General features: G+C 44.5%; 1 protein-coding gene across 2 annotated transcripts in view; it reads right to left on the reverse strand.

Moving 5' to 3' along the window:
- Positions 1–8,469: 8,469 nt before the first annotated feature.
- The window catches only part of LOC119167484 (uncharacterized), a 32,279-nt gene continuing 13,185 nt past the window's right edge, over positions 8,470–27,563 (reverse strand). Inside the window, exons 2-8 of one of the 2 annotated variants that reach the window (XM_075866187.1) lie at positions 20,180–20,468; positions 18,487–18,528; positions 18,194–18,390; positions 16,715–16,867; positions 12,590–12,904; positions 11,561–11,893; positions 8,470–8,845 (exon numbers count right to left, since the gene is read on the reverse strand). In XM_075866187.1, coding sequence (XP_075722302.1) covers positions 11,618–11,893; positions 12,590–12,904; positions 16,715–16,867; positions 18,194–18,390; positions 18,487–18,528; positions 20,180–20,438 — 1,242 coding nt within the window. In that variant the 5' untranslated portion in view covers positions 20,439–20,468 and the 3' untranslated portion in view covers positions 8,470–8,845; positions 11,561–11,617. Of the gene's footprint in view, positions 8,846–11,560; positions 11,894–12,589; positions 12,905–16,714; positions 16,868–18,193; positions 18,529–20,179; positions 20,469–27,563 lie in introns of both variants that reach the window. The other variant, XM_075866186.1, reaches the window with a different exon arrangement.

The following is a 27,563-nucleotide window of genomic DNA, read 5'->3' on the forward strand; positions in this document are numbered from 1 at the left end:
CACCATCTGTGCATCCCTTCCTCCTCTACACACCGCGCGCGCTTCACTCCTCCACCATCTGTGCACCCTTCCTCCTCTACACACCGTGTTCGACATCTACAATTCTCCTGATTCTCCAGTGGACGCGCATGTGGCGTCGCGCTTCGAGAACATTCAACAGCTGACAGTGCATGCGCCGTCGTGCTGTATATATACTCAAGGTCGGCGCTCGCTCGCTCAGTTGCCGCTCGTCGGTTGGTTTGTACGGCGCGTCGACGTCCAAGGTCGCGGTGAAATGAATTCCAACGAATCCACAAACACAATGATCGACGTCCCTTCGACCAGCGCCGCCCTTTCGCATACGTGTGTACGTGTTCACTCATTTAACACCCCCTCCTACAACCACGTTAACCAATTTAGCCATCTACCCAAGTAAGTCGCAATTTAACACCCCATTTCACAACCACGTTAACCAATTTAGCCATCGACCCAAGTAAGTCGCACTTTAACACCCCGTTAACCAATTATATGGTCCGCATCCTCCTCAGTGTTCCCCCGAGGGAAGCTGCGGGCAATTTTTTTGGATATCAAGGAAGCGTACGATAACGTGGTTAAAGATGAATTGTGGAAAATTCAGGACACACTAGGCGTGGAAGATGTATTCACTAATCTTTTAAAGTATATCTATAAAGGTAACAAGGTAATTATAAAGTGGGAAAAACACGGGGGCTTAGGCAGGGGTGCCCCCTGTCACCCTTATTATTCATGATGTACCTACAAGGATTAGAGGCCATACTAGAGGGAAGTGGACTGGGCTTCAACCTCTCTTTCATCAAACAAAGAAAACTCATTGAACAGGCACTACCAGCATTGATGTACACAGATGATATAGTGCTGATGCCAACAACAAGGAAGATTTGCGGAGATTGGTGGACATCTGTGGTAATGAGGGAGATAGGTTAGATTTCAGATTCAGTAAGGAAAAATCAGCAGTCATGATTACTAATGACAATGAAGGTAGTGAGCTTAGAATACAGGAGGTCACGCTAGAGATAACAGATAAATACAAATATCTCGGCGTATGGATAAACAATGGGGCCGAGTACCTAAGGAAACACGAATTATGTGTATGTGCGACGAAAGGTAACAGGAATGCAGCAGTAATGAAAAACAGGGCGCTGTGGAATCACAATAGGTATGATGCTGTGTGAGGAATATAGAAAGTCATGGTCCCTGGTCTGACGTTCGGCAATGCTGTCTTGTGCAAGAGATCAGAAGTTCAAGCAAGATTAGAAATCAGGCAACGTGGAATAGGTAGGCTTGCCTTAGGAGCTCACGGGAATACACCAAATCAGGGAGTACAAGGTGATATGGGAGAGACATCATTTCAGGGCAGGGAAGCTAGCAGCAAGATAAAGTTTCAGAAGCGATTGAGAAAAATGGACGAGGAGCGTTGGGCTAGGAAGGTATTCAGCTACTTGTACACGAAGAATGTCGATACAAAATGGAGGAAGTGAACTAGAAAATTGACTGGTAAATACTTGAAAAACAGCAGGGGGCCAAACCGAAAAGAATTATCGGTTAAAAAGAAGGTGAAGGAAGCTGAAACCGATATGTGGAGAATTGGCATGATTAAGAAGTCAGTACTAGAGATCTATCGAACTTTTAAGCAGCAAATTGCCAAAAAAGGACCTATGATAATACTCGTGGTAGTTTCATTTCATTTTCATTTCATTTTGTTTCCTTAAAGACCCCTTGCGGGGCATTACATAAGGGGTGGGTACATAAAAATTGAGCAGAAAACAATCGTTTGTCCTAAAGTGAAAGATGATTAGTGATACTAATTGTGAAGGTAGAAGTACAAGTAATGGCAGGAATGTCGCCTGAAAGGCTATTCCAGGCAACTGCTGTGCGAGGAAAAAATGATGTTGAAAAAGTAGCGGTGCGTGCACGTGGGCGTGCAACTTGAAGAGGATGATTAGTTCGTTGAGAGATGTGCGCTGGGGGAACAAAATAAGGTGGCATGCGCATCAAGCTGTGAAAAAACTTATGAAATAACGAAAGACTGGCGATACGGCGGCGGAGGGAAAGGAGGGGCAGTTGAAGTTCTGCCTTTAGTGAAGATACGCTGACGTCATGGGAGTAAGAATTATTGATAAACCTAGCGGCACGGTTTTGAATACACTCAAGGGCGTCTTCAAGATAGGCCTGTTGCGGGCTCCAGATTGGGGAAGCATATTCAAGTTTAGTTCTAACAAGGCTTTTGTAAGCTAATAATTTTACATTTCTAGGTGCGTTACGTAGATGACGTCGCAAGAATCCCAATGTTTTGTTTGCCGATGATATGACTTTCGTGATATGCAAACCCCATGAAAGATCGTTGCAGAGTGTGACCCCCAGATATTTAAAAGAATTAACAGTTTCAACTGGAACATTACTGATGGAATAAGGAAGAACAAGTGGAGAACGGCGGCGGGTGAAGGATAAGGCTTTGCATTTGTGAGGGTTAAGTTCCATTAGCCAATCATCGCACCATTGTTTTACATTGTTAAGATCACTCTGTAGAGCTAATTGATCAGAAGTGTTACAAACAGTGTAGTAAATAACACAATCGTCGACAAACATTCGGATTTTACAGGATACATGAGTTGGGAGATCGTTAATAAATATCTGGAATAAAATCGGGCCCAGAACCGACCCCTGCGGGACACCAGATGTTACCGGAAGTGAAGTAGAGGTAGCATTGTTAACAAAGACAGCTTGAGTGCGGTTACTTAAAAATTCACGGATCCACTTTAGGACGTCGGGGTGTAGGTTTAAGCGGGAAAGTTTCAACAGAAGGCGTTTATGGGGTACTTTATCGAATGCTTTCGCAAAGTCCAGGAATATGGCATCAGTCTGTACGTTAGAATCCAAGTTAATATGCAAGTCGTGCGAAAACATAGCCAGTTGAGTCTCGCACGACAAACCTTTGCGAAAGCCATGCTGCGCGGAACTGAAAAAGTTATTTGAGTCTAGGAAGTCCATAATCCGGGTGTAGATGACATGTTCGATGATTTTGCATGGAATGCTGGTTAATGAAATTGGTCGGTAATTGAGGGGTGACTCTCTAATACCTGATTTGAATACGGGGGTGATATTTCCATGTTTCCAATCACTAGGAAGCTCACCAGTGGAAAGAGACTGCGAGTAAAGTAGACACAAAAATTTTGCACAGATCTGTTGAGTGTTCTTTAGAAATTTCGAATTTATGTTGTCGATACCTGATGATGAAGATAATTTAAGTTGATCAATGATTGCCAAAACTCCGGGTTCAACAAAAAGGATTGGCGGCATGGAAGTACTGACTACGATAGGCTGTGGCGGGGGTGGAACGTCAGTTTCTTTGCTAAAAACCGATGAGAAAGCTCTATTAAACAGGTCGGCACATTCCGAGTCAGTGGCCACGTCACCTGCTTCATTAGTGAGAGTAATAGTGCATGAGTGGTTGGGATTTATGACCTGCCAAAATTTCCTATGGTTACTAGCAAGCAATTTCGGTAAGTGAGTGTGAAAAAAAGAATGCTTAGCGTTTCGTATTGCCGTGAGGTAAGCTTTCTCAGCATCATAATATTTTAACCATGCGTTTTCGATATTCTGCTGCTTGGCGGAACGAAAAAGGCGTTTTTTCTTATTTTCTAAATTTTTGAGCGTTTTAGTAAACCATGATTTTTGGGAACAGGCACAGAAACTGAGCTTAGGAATGAATTTTTCGACCAGTGTATCACATTTATCCTTAAATAACTTCCAGTTATCATGCACCGTGCGATAAAGAAAACTATCTTTGAATATTGGAAGAAAACAGTTTAATTCATCATTTTCATCATTTATAGCAGTGTAGTTTCCTTTATCATATAGTCGTATGGTTTTTTTGGTGGTTCGTTGTTTTGGAGGAGTGATTAAAATGTCGGCTTGAATTACTTTATGGTCGCTTATTTCTGACAAGTAGGAAATAGATGTTACACTTTCAGGAATACTGGTTAGTATTAGGTCTAATATGTTTTCACAGTCTTGGGTTACGCGGGTTGGTTTGGTGACAACTTGAGCTAGGTTGAAATTTAGACATACATTAACAAAATCACTCGCCTCACTCAGTAGTCCTCCGTTAACAGTTAGATTAGGCCGGTCAATATTTGGGAAATTAAAGTCGCCAAACAAGATAATATGGGCATTAGGGTACTTTGTTGAAAGTTCATTTAGCACCGAATTAAGCATGCCGGGAAAGTCAGGATTCCTATGTGGGGGCCTGTAGCACACGCCAATTAAAACTGATTGCGGTACAGCTTGGTATTTTATCCATATTATTTCCAAGTCTGACGAAATATTTACCAAAGTAGCGGGTAGGCCCTGGCTAACAGCAATGAGCACCCCTCCTCCCATTCTGCCGTCCCGGTCCTTACGGAAGATCTGAAAATTTGGTAAGTCAGCTAGAACTTCCTGATCGCTTACATCACTATTAAGCCATGTTTCCGTTAATAAAAGCAAGTTGCTACTGGATGATGAAACAAGGTTAGAGACGATTTCGCGTTTCGAAATGAAACTGCGAATGTTGGTGAAGGTTACGGAAAGAGACACGGTAGTTTGCTGTGTTGGTTGGGGACTCTCTACTGTTCTCTACTGTTTGAGGCCAGGACGGGAGTATTGCGAACCGAGACATATCGGGCGAATTACGAAGGAGTAGACACGGTATGCATAGCATGTGGAGAGGAAGAGGAAAGTGCCGAACACTTTATAATGTTCTGTAAAGGGCTTCACCCAATAGTTCAGGATGAGGGCGAAGAGTTTCTCGAAGCACTGTGGTTTAGGGACAGGGAGGGCGAAATAGACTTTAAGCGGTTAGAAATAACTAGAAGGAGGTTATCTAATTGGTGGCTAAAGTCAAAGCATGAGTGAAAATTAAATCCTTTGCTGCAAAGTACGAGTCCTCAACCTCACTATTTAAAGGAAAAAAATAAATCTAGTTTTTGGTTTACTAAGTATTACGGCTTGGTGGCGTAAGCCGCAACCCGATCTAAAGGGTACAGCCATATCAATCCACCCATCCATCCATCCTCGATTCGCTCGTTCGCCTCCGCTACAAGCTCTAGCCACAGCGCCTCCAGAATACCATTCACCAATTTCCTTGCGCAGAAGATCAAAGAAACGTATTGATCGTTCTCTCTAGACTCAAGACTATCGTCTTTCGACTATATTTGCGGTGTAACATGCAGATTTGGAACCAATTTTTGTTCTAGGTGGCATTGGCAGGGCCCGCTCTAATGGTCGTCGCCTCTCGCGTTTCGGAGACAGCCGCCTCCATGCAGCGCAGTCTCTTCAGCGCGCGCTTATCAGACTCGCGATTCGAGATAGCATGGGAGTCATTTCGCTCGCTGCTGCGGAGGAATTTACAAAAGGAACACGTTGCTCACAGACGAAGTAGTAAAAATTGTGACAGTTGTTCACGCTTATCCTGTGTATACTTGTGCGTTCGTTTCAGGCGCCTTTCTGTTTGAACAGTGCCCTTTAAATGTCGAGCTGCGACAGTTGTTATATCCGCGTTCGTCCTAAGTATGCTTATTTCGTTCAGCCACGGTGCGGTGGTCTAGTGGCTAAGGTATTCGGCTACTTATTCGCAGGACTGAATCCAAGCTGCATTTTCGATGGAGGCGAAAATGGTGTAGGCACGGGTGTGCTCAGATTTTGGTGCTGGTTAATGAACACCAGGTGGTCCAAATTTCCAGAGGCCTCTACTACGGCATCTCTCATAATCATATGGTGGTTTTGGGAGGTTGAACCGCACATGTCAGTCATCAGGCTCATTTCGTGCGTGCTTTGTCCGACGCGCGTTGCGAATTTCTAGCAGCTTGCCGTTATTCGCACGACTTTGCAATTTCTTGCTGTAGTAATAATTCCTTCTGCCTTGTGGTGAAAGAATTCGCAGTAAACGCTCAACTACCACCATGGAGACATGTTTTATTTTTGTGTTATACCAATTCCTAAACAGATATCAGCAACATTTTTTTTCTATGAAAACAAGTTAGTGAGGTTCAGCACACCAAACACCAGGCTGTCATAAGCCGGATCGTTCACGAACCACGGCTATGGAGGCGTAATGATACCGTAGAGTTACTGTATATACTATCATATACAGTAACTCTATGGTTGGATGGATGGATGGATGTGGCTGTACCCTTTAGATCGGGCAACGGCTGTCACCACCTAGCCGTAATACTTAGTGAACCACCAACTAGATTTATCTTTTATCATATACAGTAACTCTATGGCACCGCACTTGCTAGTACCGCCTGGCGGACAGAGCTTAGTGAATGCCCAAACGCGCTCACAAGCTTACTGGCACCGAGTTCCTACTAAGCGGATCGTTTAGCACGCTGATCAGATCACCGCGCATCTATAATTTGCTGTAGTCCAAAGAAAAAAATCGCGGAATAATACATTTGCGGAGTCGCCTACCTGTTGAGTAAGCGTGTAGTTGTCTTGCAAGTTTCCGGATATGGGCAGGGTTCTTGATCCCTCGAAGGGGGGGGGGTCATCGCAGCGATCTTTCCCTATGTCAATGGCCGGCTGACTTTGCACACCCTCTTAATTCTTATTTACGTGAATGAATGCTTGCATGAGCTTGCTTTGCGACCCCCCGCGTCCCCTGCTGCCCCGTGCGCGCCTGCCTATGGGTTACTTCATTGATTAAATAAATGTGTTCGAATGGCATCGGCATGAACGAATCGTCGTTCCAGTTTCATCATGGTCTGGAGCGGCCCCACGCACATGAGTTTTCAGACAGCCTGCTTCCTGCTGTGTACAGTCCTATATGTAGACTTGACATCTTGCACTAGAGACACCGGGCTTTTGTTACGCTGCGCTGCAACCCAACAAAGCCTCCCAGAAACTGTTATACTATTACGAACGTTTGGCACTGCGAGTATCACTTATCAATATTCTTCAGGTAAGTTCACATTCCACAAGTGTGGGTGCTTAGCTCTGTATTTCAATGGAACATATGGCTATGCACACCATGTTAGTTATACAATATGTGGAGACCCACGAACATAACAATAATTACGTGGCACATCTATCCAGGTGTATTTATTGGCAACTTCATTAAGGTGCGTAGCAAGATGTCCATAGCAAGAGAGCGAAAAAAAAGGCAAACAACCAAGTTGTTACTACCAATATTAAATGCATCGATAAAGTGAAGTTGATTTCATGTAACCTTCGGTTCACTTGCTGACGTTTTAACAACGCACTCCAGCTGCTACTTCCATACATAGAATAATAAAAAAATCAGCCAGATTCAAACCGAGACATCCTTTAGACAGAGAAGCTGTGATATTGAGAACTTTCAGTACTAAGGTCACCATTTCAAGCACCACGCTCAACTAGTTTTATTTAATTATTCACTACCCCCTCTAGTCGCATGACCTGCATGTCGATGCCCACTTCAAGAACTATGCAAACAAGTATGTGAATTACGTAGGTCTTACGTATACTACCACTATTATGCAAAGACAGCGGCAGGGTAAAGGAAGACAGCTTTGATACAAAACAAAAATGTTTTGGCTTAGAGTCTTTTGAAGCAGAGTGGCACAGGCTCCAAACTCTGCATTGCCAAGAATTAAATGCTTACTTTAAGAATTTGTTTCCCCAATATCGATTCGCATTGCATAACAGGACAGACAGCTTTCCGTTTGATTGGCATAGAAATGCCTTTTGAAACAAACATGCGCATGATGAGTTTCCTTACTTCTGCCAGCCATATTCATCGCATTACTCGGGCAAAAACAGCGTACACTGGACAAGGATGGGCCAAGGACGCAGGCACCAACTACACAGAATGGTGGTGATGCGACAAACTGGACAAACGCATCTCGAGGAAACACAGGCGCCAACTAATCATTGAAGAAACGCAGGACATAGTGCACGTATTATGTGCTTTTTCGGTTCAACCTCATCAAGTGTGCGCCGTTTTTGCTATGGTATTTGTATTGTCAACCAAACTACACACTTGTTCCTCTATCTGTGCAGTGTACATACACTGGGCCTAATCATACCTTCAGCACAAGAAGGTGACCCCACAGCAACAATTCTTAAATGCAGACAACTGCCTCTTACAATGTCTTCCAGTGCATTTCCTTTTGCCCTACAGACAGAAGTTTTTACACATTTGCGTGTGTTACACGTGTGAAGTAAGATGGCACTGTTTTGACAGCAATTAATAAGAATGTTTTATTGTGCTGTGCAGCTATAAATGCAAATGTTTGCCATTTCATCTGTACAACTCAAATCTTGCAAAATTCGAAATCATTTTTTAGCTAGCAAAAAGATAACAGCAAATCTGTTTGAAGGTAGGTGTGTTCTAAAATTTTAGTCTCGCTTTTGGTGCCACCACCATTATAGAGGTGCCAGCATTTGAGAGTGCACGTACACGCATACACGCCTATGCACACAAAAGATAAATACAAGAGAAAAAGCATTTATTAACAACACGTACATTCTCACCAGGAATGGCCATAACAGGAGGTGTGGCAAAGCACAGTAAAGATATATTAGAAAACGAAACAGTAAAAGATACAGCAAAAAAAAAAAAGAAATTCACCGGGAACTCCTTCACAGAACACAGCATCGCTTGCATTCCTTCGTCCTTGTGTTGCAAAAGTGTAAAACCACTATGCAAGGCATGAAACAATGCCTTGGCGTCTTGAAACACAGCCAGGGATAAAAAACAGTGGCAACAGTCTCGCAGCAAAATGTCATTGAACACTTAACTGCTTGTTGCTTGAGAAGCACAACAGGTTCGAGGCTTGTCAACATTTTCCAAGGTGGTCCGTGGTCACTGCAAAGCGATGACAAGTGCACATCAGTTAAAGACTTCAAGCTAGCGGAATCGGGGAGTATCATTTCAAATCCGAGCACAATCCAAATGAGAGCAATGCTTTGCTGTAAGTTTGTTTGGGGCGACACAGCAAAAGCTTTCCATGGGCTCTTAACTTTATTTTTTGGAGATTCTAAAAACATTTAGCTTCAATTTTAACACAAAATTTCTTGCTTCTAAAAAGCATGCTTTGATTGATGAAAAACTTCACACATGTTGGGCCTCAAATTAGCATAAAGACGATTATTTCCCATAATGATTGATTGATACGTGGGGTTTAACGTGCCAAAACCACCACATGGTTATGAGAGACGCAATAGTGGAGGGCTCCGGGAATTTTGACCACTTCGGGTTCTTTAACCTGCACTCAAATCCGAGAACACGGGCCTACAACATTTTCCCTCCATCGAAAGACTTGCTCGCTGGATTTCATGCTGACCGGTTGTGCCCCTGCAATCTCTGACGACAGCGCAGCTCTGGCCGACTAGCTCGCCCTATGCCATCTTCTGACGCCGACAAGAGCTCTGGTAGTGTGCTGCCCCGTCCCGCTATTCTGTCCATCTTTCCTATCTACTCCTCACTTTTGTCGTTGGCTGTCCCTGTGCCTCGCTCTCTCCTTCTGCTCTTTCTATCTCGCCCTTTTAATCTTATTTCGATCCCTCCTTACCCCCACCCCTTGTGAGCTACTATTGAAGTGTCCTCTCCCTGAGAGACAGTTACGGGGCCCACTTTTCTCTTCTTTTCACTTAAAAATCACTTCCCCCCTCCATCAAAAATGCAGCCCCCGCCGCCAGGATTCGATCCCGTGACCTGCGAGTCTGCTGCCGAGTACCTTAGCTACTAGACCACCGCTGCAAGTCAAAATTATTGCCCATGTCTTTCACGATTTGCAAAATAATGACATCATCGTAACACTGGAAAACACAAGATGTCGAAGTAAACTTTGATATCTGAATAACTAGCCCCTGAAGAGCTGCACGACGATTAAAGGCTTTTTCTGTGATGATCAATGAACAACGCACAAGTTGGCTTCACTGAACAACATTTTCTAAAAAAGTAAAAAAAAAGTGAAATGGTAGTTAAAATGAAAGGAATTGCTAACCAAATGCTGCCATAGATGAAGAAACACACCAGCTAGCCTGGAAAGTTAGAGAGTCTGGTTCAAAATGATGACTGGGAGACAAGTAAACGAGCGATGCTCGTCTAATACCTTTAAGGTTGAAAACACTATCAGCTGTATTCCCATACAGTGTAGTGTCTTTTGCATGTGATAGGTTGGAAGAACTTAACATCCATTTTAAAGGTTGTAAACAAGGTCAAATAACTGCAAAATGGACCGAGTTGGTTAAGTACCTATAAAAGAATGTCACTTATCACACAAGTGCAAGTTATTGAGCAGCCTATGTGCCCTGTGCGTGCGTTCAAACACTGCCGCCCCTGCTATAGCTGCATCTACCCTGAACAATTCAAAACAGCCCTCATATCCATCATGCTGTCTCCCTCTGAATTTCACTAAATGTAGGCATTTATATAGAATTGGAAAGAAAAGGACATACAGTAACTTACAGTTGCAAATTCTCAAAGTGGATAATCAAATAGGAAACAAATATGTCTATTTGCATTCAAAATTTTTGTTAATATCTGCACGACCCTAACCACACACATGCGAGCCGCTTATTTGTTACTGATGTGCTTTATCTGTTCTTCCAAAAAAACATGTTTTAGTAAGTAATGTAAAGACAAATTTGTTGACAAAGGAGTGAATGCAGTTCTATGCCTCCTTAAGAACTGAGTGACACACTATATTACCTCAACTGCAGGCTTTAAATGTGATGTGCATGTTTGTAGTACTGTATATCCTTTCTCATTGAACAACTAGTGCTCATTTGACTATTTGGCTGCATGTTGCTGAAAAGAATCACTCTACCAAAGAAACTACCATACGAGTTGTTTTATGCACTATAATCTGGCCGCCACACCTTGGGTATAACTCTTGTGTCCTCAAAGCACATATCACAACCAATAGGTTTCAAATCCTCACAATTTTCTCTTTCCCTGCTGGCCATTCCTTGAACTTACTAAGTCACAATAAGCAGTTACACAAATGAGACACCTTAAAAGTTGGGCTTCATTAAACACAGACACAGCCCACAATAAAACAAGTAAAACAGGACACAAAATGTAGAGCACATAATTCTGAAAAATGACCCAGAAAGCAGAGTGTCAAACAATTGTGCGTTGATGCTCACGAAAAAAATATTGACATAGTAAGGCATGAATTACAGAGAGAGAGAATAAGACAAAGCCAGCAAAGGCAGCTGTTATGAAAACAGCCTCTTTTACCTCTCTAATCAATGCCTTACACCGTCAACCAGGGCTGGTATTCCTCTATGATCCATCTCAAGCACACACTTACTTTAGCAGATCTTGCGCAACTCCGTAACAGACATATCAAGACATGAAGTTAACAAGTACTACCGTAAATCGAAGGTAGTCAGTTTAATACACTGCCAGTAATGGCGCGAGCCATATACAGTGATGTATCGCGTGCTGCGCTGCACAAAATTTTGAGACTGATTTCATCTCCAAAATTAACGTGAGAGTAATAAGACATTTATGCCTTACACCCATCCCTTTCCAATGACGTCCCCCTGAACAGCCCAGAGGGAACCTTACCTCTGGATGACTGGTCAACTCTGGTAAAACAACTGGTCGACTGGTCAAACAGTCTCGTCACTTGCGGCCATAGACGGCAGCTGGCCTCCTGGTCGGCGTGCTAGAAGACGTCTTGGGAGCGAGGTTGCAGCGGGGAATGTGCCTCTCGGCAGCAGTCTCGTTGAACTTGCGGAGGCACTTGGGGCACTGCACGTAGTCTGGGTTCTCCGACGGTGGTGGCGGCGGCAGGTCTGAAAGCTTGCCGCCGGCGGCCAAGTGTTCCTGCACCATCCTCGCCTGTCGGACCGCATTGAGGAACTCCTCATGCTTGGCACGCCAGTTGGGCTTCTTCACCTGCAAACACAGTGCCAGCGTGAACAGCCCGCACACATTTACATTGCAATGTTTCCTTTCGTTCAGATTTAGCAGCTGTGTAGTTGGTGCCCAATGCTTTATTGTATGTAATGTTTTGTTCCGGTGCTTCAGTGAATTGCAACTTGCCGCAATGCTGCACGAAATGCCGCAAGGGTGAGAAAGAGACAGGAAAAATAGCAAGGAGGACAGTTTGGGTTTAACGTACCAAAAGCAAGAGACAAGGACGCCGTCTATTACCCTTTAAAATGAGAATTCATCTTTCGCAAGTGCATTAGCGATTAGTTCGCAATGTTCCATTCCTTACGATTTCTTGCATTATAGTGATGCCTTGAGTGGTACGTGAAGCTTTGTGAAGTCGAAAAGCTACTTGCAACACTTTTCGTTTGTGCTGCTTGCTTCCTACATACCATCCGTCAAGGTTCTTATAGATTGAGCCATATTATTATTGCGCAACGAAAATGTAGCAGAAGTGAAGACTGGGAATGAGTAGCATCATTAGAGCCACGAACTACGTCCATGCAACGAAGTTCTTGCATGTACTGCTATATAAAGGCGTACCGAAGTAGCACACAGCAGGACTAAAAGACATGCATTTTGATGCGAAAACAGAACCGCTATGTAGGACACTTTAAGCTGCATGCAGCAAGAAATCAAACCTGAAGTGCACACACTGACCTTTACTTCTTTCTTGTGGAGACCCTTTTTCACGAAGGCCTCTGCTTCCGTACCCTTTGTCCTCATTTTGGTTGCATCGAAGACCTTCACTTTCTTGGTAGCCGCCTTCTGACAGATGGTCCTGTGCTTTTCGATGCGGTCCTTGTTGAAGCCCCGGCCGCAGATATCGCACCGCTCTTGGTTTGGACCCAAGGGCCGAGCCTCAGGGGGAGGAGGTGCTGCTTTCGGGGCCACTGCCGGCGTCCTCTGCTGCGTGGAGACGGGCGGGGTACCATTCGTAGTTCTCGCCGGTCTTGACGTTGGCGCAGCGGTGGGCTGTAAGTTACAGCTATAATCAGTAACAATTATTTACAAAATAGCCACAAATGCTATGAAAATGCCCGAACTAAAGCATGACGATTGGTATGTGACCACACCGTATGGTAAGGTCACGTACTGATGATAGCGATTATGGCTCTCAGCCTTCATGTGATATCCAACGGTTACTTACAAATTTATGGGCCAGTTTGCATGGAACACAATACCCTCAAAACAAATTTCATAACTCTCATTCGTAAAGGGCCACCTACCCATAGGCTCCAACACAGATTTTGTGATAATTAAAAGGCAGCACTAGAATAATGCCCAATAATTTGAGAAGGCAGGACTCATTTGATATGTCCTGTCCTGTCTTGTTCTTTTGCATTCGTTTTAGTCAGTTCATCAGTTAAACTTTATTCGAGTCCTAAGGAACAGGCCACGATCACGTTGGGACCGGAAGATTATGGTCTTCCACCAATTCGCGATCCCTTTGGACCATTCTTAGTTGTTCATGGAGATCATTGCTTTTGAAGGTTTCTTCCCAATCTGTTTTTTAAAAGAGGCATTTTTTAACACCAAACATTGCTAGAGCATTGCCAGAGCATGAGCTCTAACGAGCAATACTCTTCATGACACACAGGGCAGTGTGCGTCGATGTCTGGAGCCAACCAACTAAACCTTCCCCTCGACAGGAATGATCCCATTTGTAACATGTTCAGAGTGGAAGATTGAAATCTAGTCAGCTTTGGGTGTGGAAGCACGAATTTCCTGCGCCCAAGCCGATAGTGCTTCACTGTTTCGTGAAAATAGAGTAATGGGCCGGAGTTATGCTCTCAACCCGAATTGTCTCACGTATCCGAATCATCGTGGAATGCCATACCTCGTGCTTGGTCTTGAACTAGTCCACCCAGGTTGGGTTTTCGGGGATGCCAATTGATTACCATGTGCACTGGGAACCATGAGATAGTGTGAAAGGCATCAAGTGGCTTTAGCTTGATCATAGCCCCGCTTCTTTCGAGATTAGGCCAGATAGAAAGGAATAGAAATGAATCCGTGAATCCAGATAGAAATGAATCGGTGTGTCCATACTGCGCAGCATCTGCATAAGTAGGGTAGTTAGATCAAGGCTTTGTGCGCAATGTCTACAAGGGAGCAGGCTCGTGTCTTGCGCCTAGTCGCATTATATTGAGGGTGCGCATTCCTTAGGAAAGGGCTTACCTGAAAGGTTTCCCTAAACGTGTGAGAGAGCATGATGGCATTCTCATTGATGGCCAAGGGGGCCAATAATGCAGACTTTAAGATGCGAAGTTTTCGCATGCCTTCGAAGACGAGAAACTTACTTTTCACGCCCTTCTTTGTGCATCGATTATCTCGATGAGGGTGTTGTGCAAACTTAGTTTGAGGAGCTTCTCTGTGCTAGTTCAAATGAGAATTCCCAGCATGCATTTGATGCTTTTTCTTATCAGCACATCAAGTTTGGCTTTCTCCGAGTGCGACCATTTTGGCGCCGATGCGACTGTGTGGCTTATAAGGAACGCATGATACAGCATCAGGAGATTGCTCTCAATGAGGCCGCCTCTGTGATTTGACTTTTGTGAATAACCTGAGCATAATTTTCACCTGTGTCTTTACGCGGGCAACAGTTTGATTGCTGCTTCCCTATGCGTTAAGTATTAGACCTAGAACCCTGACAGAGTCGACTCTGGACATCTGGCCAGATGCTGCCTTTGTATCATAATAAAAGAAAACCTACTTGTCCACCTATCTTATTCTGCAGACAGCTTGTTCTTAAGACGTACTTACTAAAACTTGCGATTTAACATTTTCAGAGAACATTGATTAGAGTGGCTATCTAACATGCATAGTGAGAAGACAGGCGGTGAAATTGTTTTTACCTTAATGATAGCACCTGTGTAATTACTACCAGAAACCCTCTGTAATTATTAAAAAATGATTTTTCCAACAGATGGCATTCTGGCAGATTGTTTACCATGCCAGTGTTGACAGCATCAAACACAATATCAAAATTTGTAGCAACGAAAATACTGGAAATTATTTTACGATAGCTGTGTATCCCAACATCTGGCACACAGGCACTAAAGTATATTGTGGGTGTTGTTAGAAGTAGTCTGTCTGCTAGTGCAACTTGCGCATATGGTTTAAGGGTGTTTCAAGAGCTTAAGGGAACATTCCTACTGGTGCTCGTGTCAGCCTTATCTCCAAGAAGCCCTTTCTAGCATACCGTTAAGGGGTATCTGCAACACCTTTTACTGCAAAAGCTGTGATGACATCATAACAGCAGATTTTAGTGGCTTATGTCAGCTGTCCCCGCTAGTGTCCATGACAGCTATCATGCACAAGGAGAAAAAATGTCTGGGATTGAGCGGGATTTGAATGCAGGCCTCTTACGTGGCAGTCAAGTACTCTACAAAAGAGCCACACTCGCTCTTGAAACTCCTCCACAAAAAGATGTCATACAGGCGTCATTTAGAGCAAGGGTACAACAATGACAAATGTAATACAGCATGGTAAAAAGAGTTCAATAGCCAGATGTCTCACAATACGAATAACAAATGGGTGGTCTAAAGCCTCCCACCCATTACAAAGGATTCAACTGTGACTCTTCAACTCATCAGCCCAAGCGTCAACAAAGTGCACACAATTGGCTTACAGATGTGTAGTGGGTACCTTGCTTCTCCACGGAATGATGAATGGAATAGTGGTCCTTTCTTACTGTATATATGCAAAATTATGATGATTTATGTTGTAGTGGGTACCTTGCAACTGCACTTGCAGTAGTCACCCCACCAGGCTATGCAATGAACATTAAAAAAGCCACTTTTCCAGCTTTTGCAGCGACTGTACTAAATGTTCCATACAGGCCTGGTGCTTTTCTTTAACTCACCAAACAATGACCCAACAAGTGAACTTCCTTGCCTCATGAGTCTCCTGCCCCAAAAACTGCAATGCAACGTTCAGGCAAGGCGATAAGTAATCATTAGTATGAGTACTAGCACAAGTCACAGCATGAGGGTGCCAAAAGCAAAAGGAACATCTGCGCTTGCAAGTTGGGCCTTCTGAACTTCCCCAGAATGCTAACAGTGAATACTTACAGTTGTGAAACGCCCACTGCGTGTGGAAAAGGCAACAGTTGCACGCACACAGCTGCGCATTTTGTTTATCTGCTGACAATTATGATTAATTATTACTGAGCACTTTATAATAGGTGGCCGTCTAAACCACCGACTTGTTGCGCAATTCACATGTTTTGATAGCTGGTGCAAGTCTACGTCCCTGCCACGCAATATTACGTCATAAGGAGACTGCTTGGACTACATGACGTTCATACAAGGTTTTCGAAAACAGTTTCAAGTGAGGTGCGGTGCTATGGTACATCTGCTAGCAACGCAGCAGGCCTGGGTTCGATTTGCACTGGAGATGCTCAGCTGATTTCGTCGCTGACGGTTGTCTCATCCGCAATGTCTTCTCTGCGACAGCCGCTCGCCGATCGCCGCTTCATCTGCGAACTTCTTTAACAGTTTCCTTAGCTTTACTTTTCTCATGATCTCTTACAATCCTTTCTAATCGCTTCCCCTGTGAACCACTGCTGAAGTGTCCCACTTTGATGCAGACATTAGAGGAGTCACTTTTTATTTCCTCTTTTAAAACCACTGGCCCCTTTCCCTTTCCCCCCATTTGCACTTGGACATAAGATTTTTATTTATTTGCATCTATTTTGAATTCACGCTTATAGACAAAGATGCCAACACCAACATACCATTTTGGAAATTGAGATCTTCGGTCGTATTGTGTTAATGTGCGTACCTTCTTTGGCTGTTCAACGGAAACTGCTCTGGCAGCAGCTGGCTTGACACTCGGAGCTTTGCTTGATGGCACAGTTTGAGGACTTCGTGCAACAGAACTTGCTGTCCTTGATGCTGCCAGTGAAGCAGGCTTCGCTGCAGGCTTTTGAGACCCCTGTTACCAACACACATTTCCTGTTTTGGTTACACTTTCCTAATCATCTTTTTCACATTAGGGCCAATGCTAGACAAGTGCAGCTTAAAATGACAAGGGTTGAAAAAACACTGCTACAAATCAAAACAGCATGACGCCTCAAATGTAATTATTGCATGTCAAATATAATGATCAAATACCTTATAACTTATTCAAGTCTAAGCCCTTTAACAGTAGAAAACATTCCGAGAAGCACTGGAGCACTTGACCGTGAAATTCCAAGCAAGCACCCCCCTACAAGGAAGGCTAATCCGACCCGATTTGAAACAAGGTGCTCGCTAGGTCCCGAACCTTTCGTTGGTGCTTACTCCAGACTTCCCGGAAAAGGAAAGGGGGCACGTACTTGGATGGGGGCGCCTTCTCGGCATTTTACGGTACAAAACTTGTAATACTAACTTTTTTTCAAGCAGTGATCTATTTCTATACCAAAAGGGGAATGTGTAACAATGCCTCAAAACACTCGCTCCCTTGTAGCTACACAAGCCCTGTGCAGTTTCACATTGTAGGTAATTCATGCGTAGTTTCCCTGACTGGCACAAACGCTACAGCCACCGAATCTTTCCAAGTCATCACACAATGAGGGAATTTACTAAAGGACTTCTTGGGAATATCCCCCTGCAAAAGTTTTCCAGTTCAGTCAATTACAAGCGAAGTTACTGCACAGAGTGAGCGCTTTCTTTTTTTCATTGCCACAAGGAGATGGTGCAAGTTTCACAGAGAGCATGATGCACTGTCCAAAAGTTACTGTTGTTTTGCCTCATTTTCTTCTTTCTTTGACCATATTGGCAGCCACGTTTGCTTCAGACATAGGCGGCGCAACACCACTTCGCTCTATCGGCAGTCGCAGTAGATACATAAGGAGGCCCGTCCCAACCGCTCGCTCCTACATGCTGCGTGGCTCACGAGCACACTGCCAGGGGGGCCAAGAAAGGAGCGGGTGATTTTAGCTGTTTTCGAGACAAAATTGTCCCCTGCTGTATAAAAGGCAACAAAATAATATTTGGCTCACAGGTTCACCAGAGCCTTGACTACAGATCAACACAAGTTGACATACGCCAGTCTACCATTACCCTGTGCTAATATGCACTGCTGCAAAGTATGCATCTTAAATTGGATGGACGGGGGGGGGGGGGGGGGGGGGGATGACATCGTTGCCAACAATACACAAATCTTGAAGCAAAGCAGCATGGCAGAGAGGGTGCACATCCAACAGATACTTCAGCACAAAGCAATCTCTGAACTGTGCAAAGTGCAATCACAAAGATGTAGGAAGTAAAATCCACATACACAACCATTTTGATGTCCATTGCAAAGCTGCCTCAGCTGAGTCGTCGTCATAGTCATGAGGACGCCACCCTTTTGAACTGGAGGTAGCGTAGGCTGCACAGAATTTGTCTGAGGCCGGGTGCCATTCGCCACAACTGCCCTGCCTGCGGAGCTCCCGTTGGTCTGTGGCCGATACGCTCCGTTAGTATGCGGCCTTGGTGTCCCGTTCGTCGCTGGCCGAGATGTCCCGTTCGTAGCTGGCAGAGATGTCCCGTTCGTCGCTGGCCGAGATGTCCCGTTCGTAGCTGGCAGAGATGTCCCGTTCGTCGCTGGCCGAGATGTCCCATTAAGCTGACCTAAATGGAAATCAATCAAACTTAGCTGTCGTGCACCTTGAATTAGCAGCAATCATCAATATTCTTTCCAAATATGACTATAGAGACTTGTAGAATTAGGTTTGTAGGGCTTGTGCTGCTTGGGTATGTACTGCTCGTTTATAAAAATATATAATGTGTGCACTCAAGAGTTCAGTGTGTCACCATTTATTGTAGACCTGAGGGCCTTTTACGTAGCATTAAGCAAGAGGAGGGATCAAAAAGTATCAAGAATTAAATGTGATAACACGAGTACAACATCTAACTAATTAATGCAGAGCAGGATGGTTCAGTCATCGTCCCGAGGGGAGAAGAGAAAGTTGAACCTCGGTACCATTGAAACAATCCACTGGCTACACTGGGATGAGCCAGTGAAAAAACAAAGCAACAAGTTTCAGGAAACTCAGTTCATCGAACAGAAACAAAGCATTAGACTTTCAGGTTTGCCTAGTAGACTGTTGCTATTTCTGGGCAACGTCCTTACGCAACTTAAAGGGCCAGTAAATAGCACCGTAGGTCCAAAACTTTTTAAAAGAGATATATGTGCAGTTTTTCTTTGCGAAAATGCTGCCGCAAGAATTTTGCGAATACGTGCTATATTAAGGAAGTTACGAGGATTAGAACATCGGTCTAAGCTGGTTTCAAATTTTGGCGTGGCCTCGCACCCCTTCTACCCCTTCCATGAAGGGGAAAGCGTAGTCCATCGTCGTGACTCTGCCAACTTCGGCAACGTGACAAAACGTCGTCGATTGACGTCAACGGCGAACTTGATCAGTCGGAACACACTTCCGCTTGCTGCAAAGCATGGTTGTTTGTTTACAGTTTGCTGCACCAGCCACTGTTCAACCCTGTAAGCATCAGGTGCGAAGTGCCGACCACAAACGATCAGGCTCCCAACGTACGTCGCTGGATGGCCGATTCGGTTTAGCCATGCAGCGCACAGGGCCCCATCGTGAGGCACCCAGTGCCGATGCTTCTCCGCTGCCTAGTCTCTCCATTTGCAGCCGGCGACAGAGCAACGCTTTTGACCCGTGTTGCTCATGTCAAGGGCGAAGTACGTAAGTACATGCGCACAGGCGCTGTAGTTGAGCGAGGAGTGTACACGTGCACGCGACAACTGCGAGGCTGGTTCTTTCGCCACAGTGCCAAAAGCAAGGGGCAGTTTCGTAGTTGTTGGATGGGAACAGGAACTGACCTTGACTTCACTACTGTTTTTTCACACCCGATTTAGACCAATCGGCGAGCTGTGTGCTACGTCACGTCGCGGGTCACAGAGTTGACGTCACTGCGCTTGCAAGGGATTAAGGTCAGGCGTACGAAAGATGCGCGGGAATTGTTTTTCGAAATAAGGGTTCTGCGTGGCACTGTAATATTCAGAAAACGTGATCGCTGCGGTCTAATCTACGAATTGCAGAGCTTGTATGGGGGGTGTAAAAAAAAAGTCTGAGCCTGTTTACTGGCCCTTTAACAAAAAATACTAATTCCTTGAACATTCTTCACCCTCTCAAAATGTTCTACAAACCTTAGACAGTAAGCTAGCATCACATCAGACGAACATTTCCTCTCAAGCAATTCAATTGTACCATGCTTCCGCCGTAAATTTTTGTGCGCGTAATTCGAAAACTCCACATACCATTTCTGATGGCCGAGATGTCTTTGTTAACATTGCCGTTTTGAACCTTGCCATTGACTCGCGAGATTGTTTCTCCATCTACAATGCTGTGGCCATTGGTACACGATTGAGAAGGTGTGGCTTGCTTGACGGGTGGTGAAACCTTGGAAGCAGCAGCAGTTGTTGGTCCGGGGATCCGCGTTGGCCGTGGGAGACCGCTGCGCTGCTGCAAGTTCTGCTGGAACTGGCTCCTCATCTGCTCCAAGCGTGAGGCAGACATGGCGCCGAGGAGCTACGATGTGCCCTCTTCCTGCAGCGAGATAGCAAGTTGGGCAACTCGGTAAATGTTCATGTGCAAATATCAGTTTCAAAAGCACCACGAAGATGTGCACAATGGAAGTGGACAAGACAGAGCTTACACTCGGGATTTGTCCTTTACTGGTCGGAAGCATATAGTGTGTATAAATAATGAAAGGGCGACTATCCAGCAGCCTCGTTTTGTGTCTTTTACACAGCTACTGAAACCAACCGACAATTAAGCTAAGGAAAGCTGACTGGGCAATATTTGTAGTTAACTGTAGTGCATCAATTCTCATTTAAATTGAAATGAATAAAAGTGGACAGAAAATCGCCCTTACTGTTCGAACCTAAAAATTTCGAATAACGCACCTGATACTCTACCATTTGAACAACAATGAACTGTGCTCCCTTGTCCACCTTTTTGTAGGGCACTTATGTGCGCTTCATCCATGTGAGTTTTAGGTAGCCCCGCTCAAACGGCAAGTCTGGAACACTTTCTTTGCCAGAGCACGTCACGGCCGGGCATTCAATTTTCGCATCATGTAGTGACTGATCAATAAACCCTCGCATGCTACCTAAGGCATATATAGCTTGCTGGGACCAAGCTCTTGCACTTAACACACAGAGAAATTCACACAAGGGTAACAGAGCTGTTCGCAATAAAAGAAAAATAGCTTCATGTTTACCGTGAAGCTTTTTCATTTACCAGCAACAACAAATGCACCCATCACACTGAAGAAATGTTGAGCGTTAGGATAACACATTGTAACTTACAAAGTAACGATTGTATATTTACTTATCACCTCCCACCAGCTATTTAGACCAACAGAAAAAATTGTTCTAAATTAGGTCAGGCAGAGGCAGGTTTGTATCAGCTAAGGAGCTCCCATCCAGCCAATGGTAGCGCACTTCATTTTACTATGAACAATTTTTGCCAATGAAATACCACTAGCAAAATTTTATGGCCAGTACTCAGATTGAAATGTGACATTTTTTAGTATAGGTAATGAATTCTGCGAATGGAATGGAATGGAATGCAAAACATTATTACAAATAGTTTTTTTTTTTCCGGTGAAGGTGGAGCCCTCAGTCCGGGGCCCCTGTGGCCTTTGCCATCCTGCAAGCTCGGTCGATCAGCTTGAGCTGTTCTTCAGGCTTAGAGCAGGACAGCGCAGCCTCCCACTGCTCCGGTGTTGGTGTACAGTTTCTTGGCACTACCTGTGTGTGTTGGCAGGCCCATGTTACGTGGTAAAGTGTGGGGTGTTCTCTGCATAGCGGGCATTCGTTGGTGTATAATCCCGGATAGATTTTACTCAGAAGACTGAGATTGGGGTACGTATTAGTCTGCAGCTGTCTCCAGGCAACCGACTGCTCTCTGTTGAGGTCTTTGTGGGGAGGGCGGTATATCCTCCTCGGTGCTGGCTGGTGTTTAAAATTGCTCCACAGCGTCTAGTAACTGTGGCTGGTTCCTCGTCGCTGTGTGCCCCCCGGTCGGCGTATTCTCGGGCAATGGCGTCGGCACGCTGGTTCCCTGTCACAGTTTCATGGCCTGGTGTCCACGTAATGGAGCAGTTCGAGAAGTTGATTTTTCTTCCCTTGAGTATGCGGATGGCAGCACTGGATATGCGTCCACTGCTGTACCGTCGACACGCTTCTTGCGAGTCAGTAACTATTTCTGTAGTAGACTCTTCGCTCTCGTCTGTGATGGCGAGCGCGATAGCTACTTCCTCAGCCTCGAGGATGTTGTTGCTTTTGATCGAAGCGCTGTTGACTTCCCGAAGTCTGTGATCAACAACGCTTACAACTGTCCCGGAGTGCTCTCTGTATGTGGTCGCATCAACGTACAATACCTCAGTTGTCGCCTTGAAATTTTTTTTCTCGTGCTTTTGATCTGGCTTTTCTTCGAGCCTTATGGATTTTTGGATGCATGTTTTGAGGTATTGGGCTGACTTTAATGATCTGGCGAATGTCCTTTGGTATGCTCGCAGTGTTATTGATTTCTCCGCAAGCATCCCTCATGCCCAATGTCTGCAACGTATGCCTGCCCATAGCAGTCAACAGTAATCTCATTTTCTGCGCAACAAGATGCGCCTCGATGTGTTCTTGCACTGTGTTGTTTATCCCGAGTTTAAGGAATTTCTCTGTCAAGGTGCTGATAGGTAGACCAAGGGCGCACTTGTAGGCTTTTCTGAGTATTGCCTCTAATTGTTCTTTTTCTTGTGGGAGTGGTGTTTGGTAGGGGACACTGTATACAATCCTACTGACCACGAGGGCCTGTACAAACCTACAAGTGTCCTCCTCCTTCATACCCCGTCTTTTGTAAGAGATTCTGGTGATCATCCTCGTGATTTCTGCTGTAGTGTTTGACAGCTGTCTGATGGTGTGGTCTATACGACAGTTGCTTTGTATCCACATGCCGAGAATCTTAATTCGGGACACTTCTGGAATCTTCTTCCCCCCTATATAGATGTCTATGGTGTTTTGCAGATTGTATCCTCGTCTGTAGACTCGCAGGACTTCCGATTTCTACGGAGAGCAGACGAGGCCACATTGACGCACATAGTCGTGAACTGTATCAGCTGCACGTTGCAGAAGATCTTGTTTTTGGCCTAGAGATCCGCTTGTCACCCAGATTGTAACATCGTCTGCGTAGATGGCATGTCTGAGTCCTTCAATGTTTTCGAGGTTCCGAGCTAAGTCGATCATAACGATGTTGAATTCTGCGAGCAACTGCTCAGGATAACCATGCCATTTCATTGCAAATCTGGCCGCTAGAGGTAATGATGGCTCTAATGTAAGCGTTCGAGCTGAAATTACATGGCTATGACACAAACTCCAGAGGCTCGGAATGAAAGTACTGTATGTGCATCTGTTTGTAGCCTGAAAGTTTTGAGATTCAATCCTTGAGTACTAAATAGATGGTGCTGCCATGACAGTAGGAAGGCCACAATACGGTCGTACAAGTGACCATAAAGGGAGAAAAGAAATGAAATCAGAAACAAACATATATTGCCATATTTTTCAAATGTACATTGGACGTTCACTAAGCCAATGCTCCTTCCCTAGTATTAAACTTGACTCCCAGCCAAGCACATCAACTTAGCTCGTAAGATGTGGCGTTGCTAAGCTCGAGAATACTGGCTTGATTTTTGACCACAGTTATCGCATTTTGACAAAGGCAAAACACAGTTAAACACCCATATCCTTAATTTTTATGCAGTTAGCCCCCACATAGTCAAATTGATTGCAAAGTCACCCGCTGCAGCACACATTACAATGTTATTGCGGTCATGGCAAGTAAAACCCAAGAATTCCTTTGTTATCAAGCTTTATAAACTGTTGAATATTAACTTCCATATCAACAGTATGGTATTACTAGACTAAATACTCACTTATGTACTCTTACACATCATACCATGCATTCATTTACAGTTATCAAATACAGTAGACTCTCAGTAAATGGAACCTGAAGGGACCGGGAAAATATGTTCCATTTAACAGGAGTTCCATTTACTGAGAGGTGAAGTAGGGTGCAGAATACAAACCCGAAACCAAGCACTGCAGAGGGAATAGTTCCATTTAAGCAGTAGTTCCGTTTAACAGATTTCCATTTACTGAGAGTCCACTGCACTGTGCAACTTCCTAAGCTCAGACCAACTACTTTCATTTTTCCAACAATATGTTCAAAATCAAGCCATTCGTATGTTCATTGATTGAGGATTGATATGTGGGGTTTAACATCCCAAAACCACCATATGATTATGAGAGACGCCGTAGTGGAGGGCTCCGGAAATTTCGACCATCTGGGGTTATTCGTATGTTCACTTGCAGTAAGTGAACCTCATACCGTTGACCTTTACCATGAGCTCAAAAAACTGATAGTGGACAAGTTTATTTCTCACACATTTCTATACAGAGCAGTTAACTAGTTTTTTAAAATTGCCTAAACTGATTTCTTCACCCTCAAATTTTTTTTAAATTCCCAGGATCTGAACTCGCCATGCCTCTCAAAGGGCACGTTTTATTTCAATCAAACTGTGGAATTCCTTGCTTTTGTTTCTGTGACTTTTGAATTTAAAGGAACACAAGAGACTAATGTTAAGCCGATGTTGAATGCTGAAGTAGCAGTCCAGAAACCTCGTAGTGCTGCTTTTGTGCCAAGGAAGTGCTTATCTTGAAATAAAATCCCTTTTTAGTGGAGTGCATCGCAGTAGCACCTTTCACATTTCCAACCTCATAGTGGGAACTTTCACCTCACTGTTGCCATGCGCAACGCTGCCCGCTTTACTGTGCGGTCGTTGACGCTAGTGGCAGCACAGCAAATGTAACGGGAGCTGCAGCAGCAAGAACGGCCATTGAACAAATTCCTGCCATGGCCTCCGAGATGACAGGCGTGCTTAGCTCAACTGGGTCCCACTACATGGTATGACCTGTCCAGTTTAACCAGGCGAAAATTGAGCTTCTGTACCACTCCCTCCATTCCCCATAGTAACGTTCAGTGTTTTTTTTTTTTCATGAATCAAACAGAAACGAAGAAGCAGCATTTTATCGGGTCTTTTCATGCATGGAAGGTTCTTTATTTAGTGCAGCTAGTTCAATTACTAGCAATTAATTGTAGACTGTAACTCTGACGTCACCGGGATCATTTTGCGAATGTCCTACTAGTGGCGCATATGTTCTCGTGCATTAACCTTAATTTCTCGGTAAGTATAGGGCACTGCTGTTGAAAATATTGTCGTTTTAGGCAGCGTCATACACCGAGCTTTCACTGACAAATTCTTTGCCTTTACTGTCTCTTTAAGCTTTCCACTTCCATTTTTACGCAATACATTACTTCACTGGAATGTGTGACTGGAGGGTGAACCTTGACTCAGTTGCTTTGAGTAAACAATTTTTTTCCAAAATCATTGTAATGTTTGGATCAGTATGTAATTTGCAACATAAATTCCTGTATTAACATTGGTCACCAATACCGCAACATTTTTCATATTCATAAGTGCCATCACACTGTTTCATAATGGCACCTCCTCTATCCCCAAAAATGTGCAAACACACAATTGGGCCTCTTTCTGCAATGAAAATGTGTAAACGTGAGCATGAGGACTATGAGGACTGAGAACCAAATAAAACGTAAAAACGCAAGTATCCAAGAAGACTTGAAACATATTTCCATGCAGACACATTTGAGGATGTAAAAATTAACAGTGATTCAGAGTGATGTTAGCAATTGGTTACAATGATTTACAAGTGTAAAGTAAAAGTAATGCTGCTACTAGATTAGGATGACACTTGTTTCTTCAAGTCACTTTTACAAATAGTAAAGGGTTTTTGTTCGATGCTGAGCAATGTACCCCACTGGAAGGATCAGTGTGTCTGACTAGATTATTATGATTGCATTTACATGTCATTCTGACAAATTTTCATCACTGCATTTCAGTGCAATCAATCAGTTTATTCGATTCCTCGGAAAACCCTCCCAGTCCTAGCAATAAGTCTTCAACTGCTGCGTGGAAGATTTTTTTAGTTAAAACTGAAAAGCTTTACTTTCGGTTAATTCGAGTTTTGAGATAATACGATCAAATCCCCTAGCCCTGCAAGGGTTGGTACAGATTATACATATACGACATGCTATCACTATAAAATCATAGTAGTTGCAGCTAAGAATCCAAAAGAAGGGATAAAATGAATATATTATGTCGGACATCAGTATCTGCAGCCGTCACAGAAGTGGTCGCCTTTCGCAACGAGTCTGCAAGGAAGTTTCAGCCGCAGCAAACGTCGCAAGAACACAGAACTAACAAGCGCGAGCACTCGTCTCAATTCCGGCTCGCGGAATAGCGCCCCATAAAGGGCCTCGGTCCTGACTCGTTCTGGCGTTGTTAAGCGTGAGGTCGCAAGTCTTTTTCACCCGCATACCCACACGCAAGGTTCTTTTCTGTTCTTCGTGACAGCGTGCGCGAGACCTTGGCTCGTACGGCAGGACGTATGTGGCGAGGCTCTACGAAGCGTAACGAGGGGCGCGCGAGATGTTTAAACGGGGGGGGGGGGGGGGGGGGCAATGTGTGCACGTCGTTAGTATTACACGCTCGCGACCCTTCTCAAACCCTACTCGGCACACTTTGCGGTTTGCCAGAGTGCAGTGTCAACCCGTGCAACGCGTCAGCTCAAATGGTGGTATACGCCTTTTGTCAACTCTCAACGAACCCAGCAAGTCGTCGCGTTGGAGTCGTCTGCTCGGGCCCGACTGAAGCTCGTAGCAGACGACGCGCCCCTTCTCTTACTGCCTCTCTCAAAAGCGTCCTACTCTCTACTATGATGGTGGCAACGTTTTGGATTGTGGTGGTGATAGTGGTTTGCAGTTAGAAATTAAGGGCGAGAGTTCCGGCACGCTCTCTTTAACAAGTACCCATCCTATTATCTAAACTTGCATCTCTCTTGTGCTGCGCTTGAGGTGTCCATAGAAGTGTGGAAGCTTGGGCTAGTTGGTATGGCATGACGATAGTTATAGCGCGAGAACAAAACGACGACACGGAGACAAGAATGTGTTTCGTGTCCTTCTTGTCCCTGTGTCGTCGTTTTGTTCTCGCGCTATAACTATCGTCATGAGGTGTCCAGCAATGAGAAGAGTTGCACAACCTTCCAGGGTAGCTTGCCTGCAACTCAGAAAAGAAAAGTGCGGCCCGTCCTAATCGCTACCGCCATGCTTGCTACGACTGTTATGAGCAGTGCAGTGTTTCACGTGTTTGGCCATGGCCGGTCTAGTGGGAGACGCGAAACGTGTTCTCATTTACACACGCCGCTATGAAGACGTGTTTCACGTGAACACTAAACAATGCACATAACCAGCTCTACTGCGAGTTAACGCAGCCATCTGCTTTTTTTTTTCTTTCAAAATGCCACTTCGCATGCGGTTTTCTCCTAGCGGAAATGTCGCGAAACTCCTCTTGATCTCGGAGGCTTTCATCCTGGCGATACCAGTTGCTGTAGCCCCTACCGAAACCACACAGGAAACTATGACCAAAATGACAGGGGGGGGGGGGGCAGCACAGGAAAATAATAAAACGCCGATTGTTTAAAGAAATTGTGCAGCGCCATTCACAAATTT

The sequence above is a fragment of the Rhipicephalus microplus genome, chromosome 6 (genome assembly GCF_043290135.1).
Source record: "Rhipicephalus microplus isolate Deutch F79 chromosome 6, USDA_Rmic, whole genome shotgun sequence".
NCBI classification, from domain to species: Eukaryota; Metazoa; Arthropoda; class Arachnida; order Ixodida; family Ixodidae; genus Rhipicephalus; species Rhipicephalus microplus.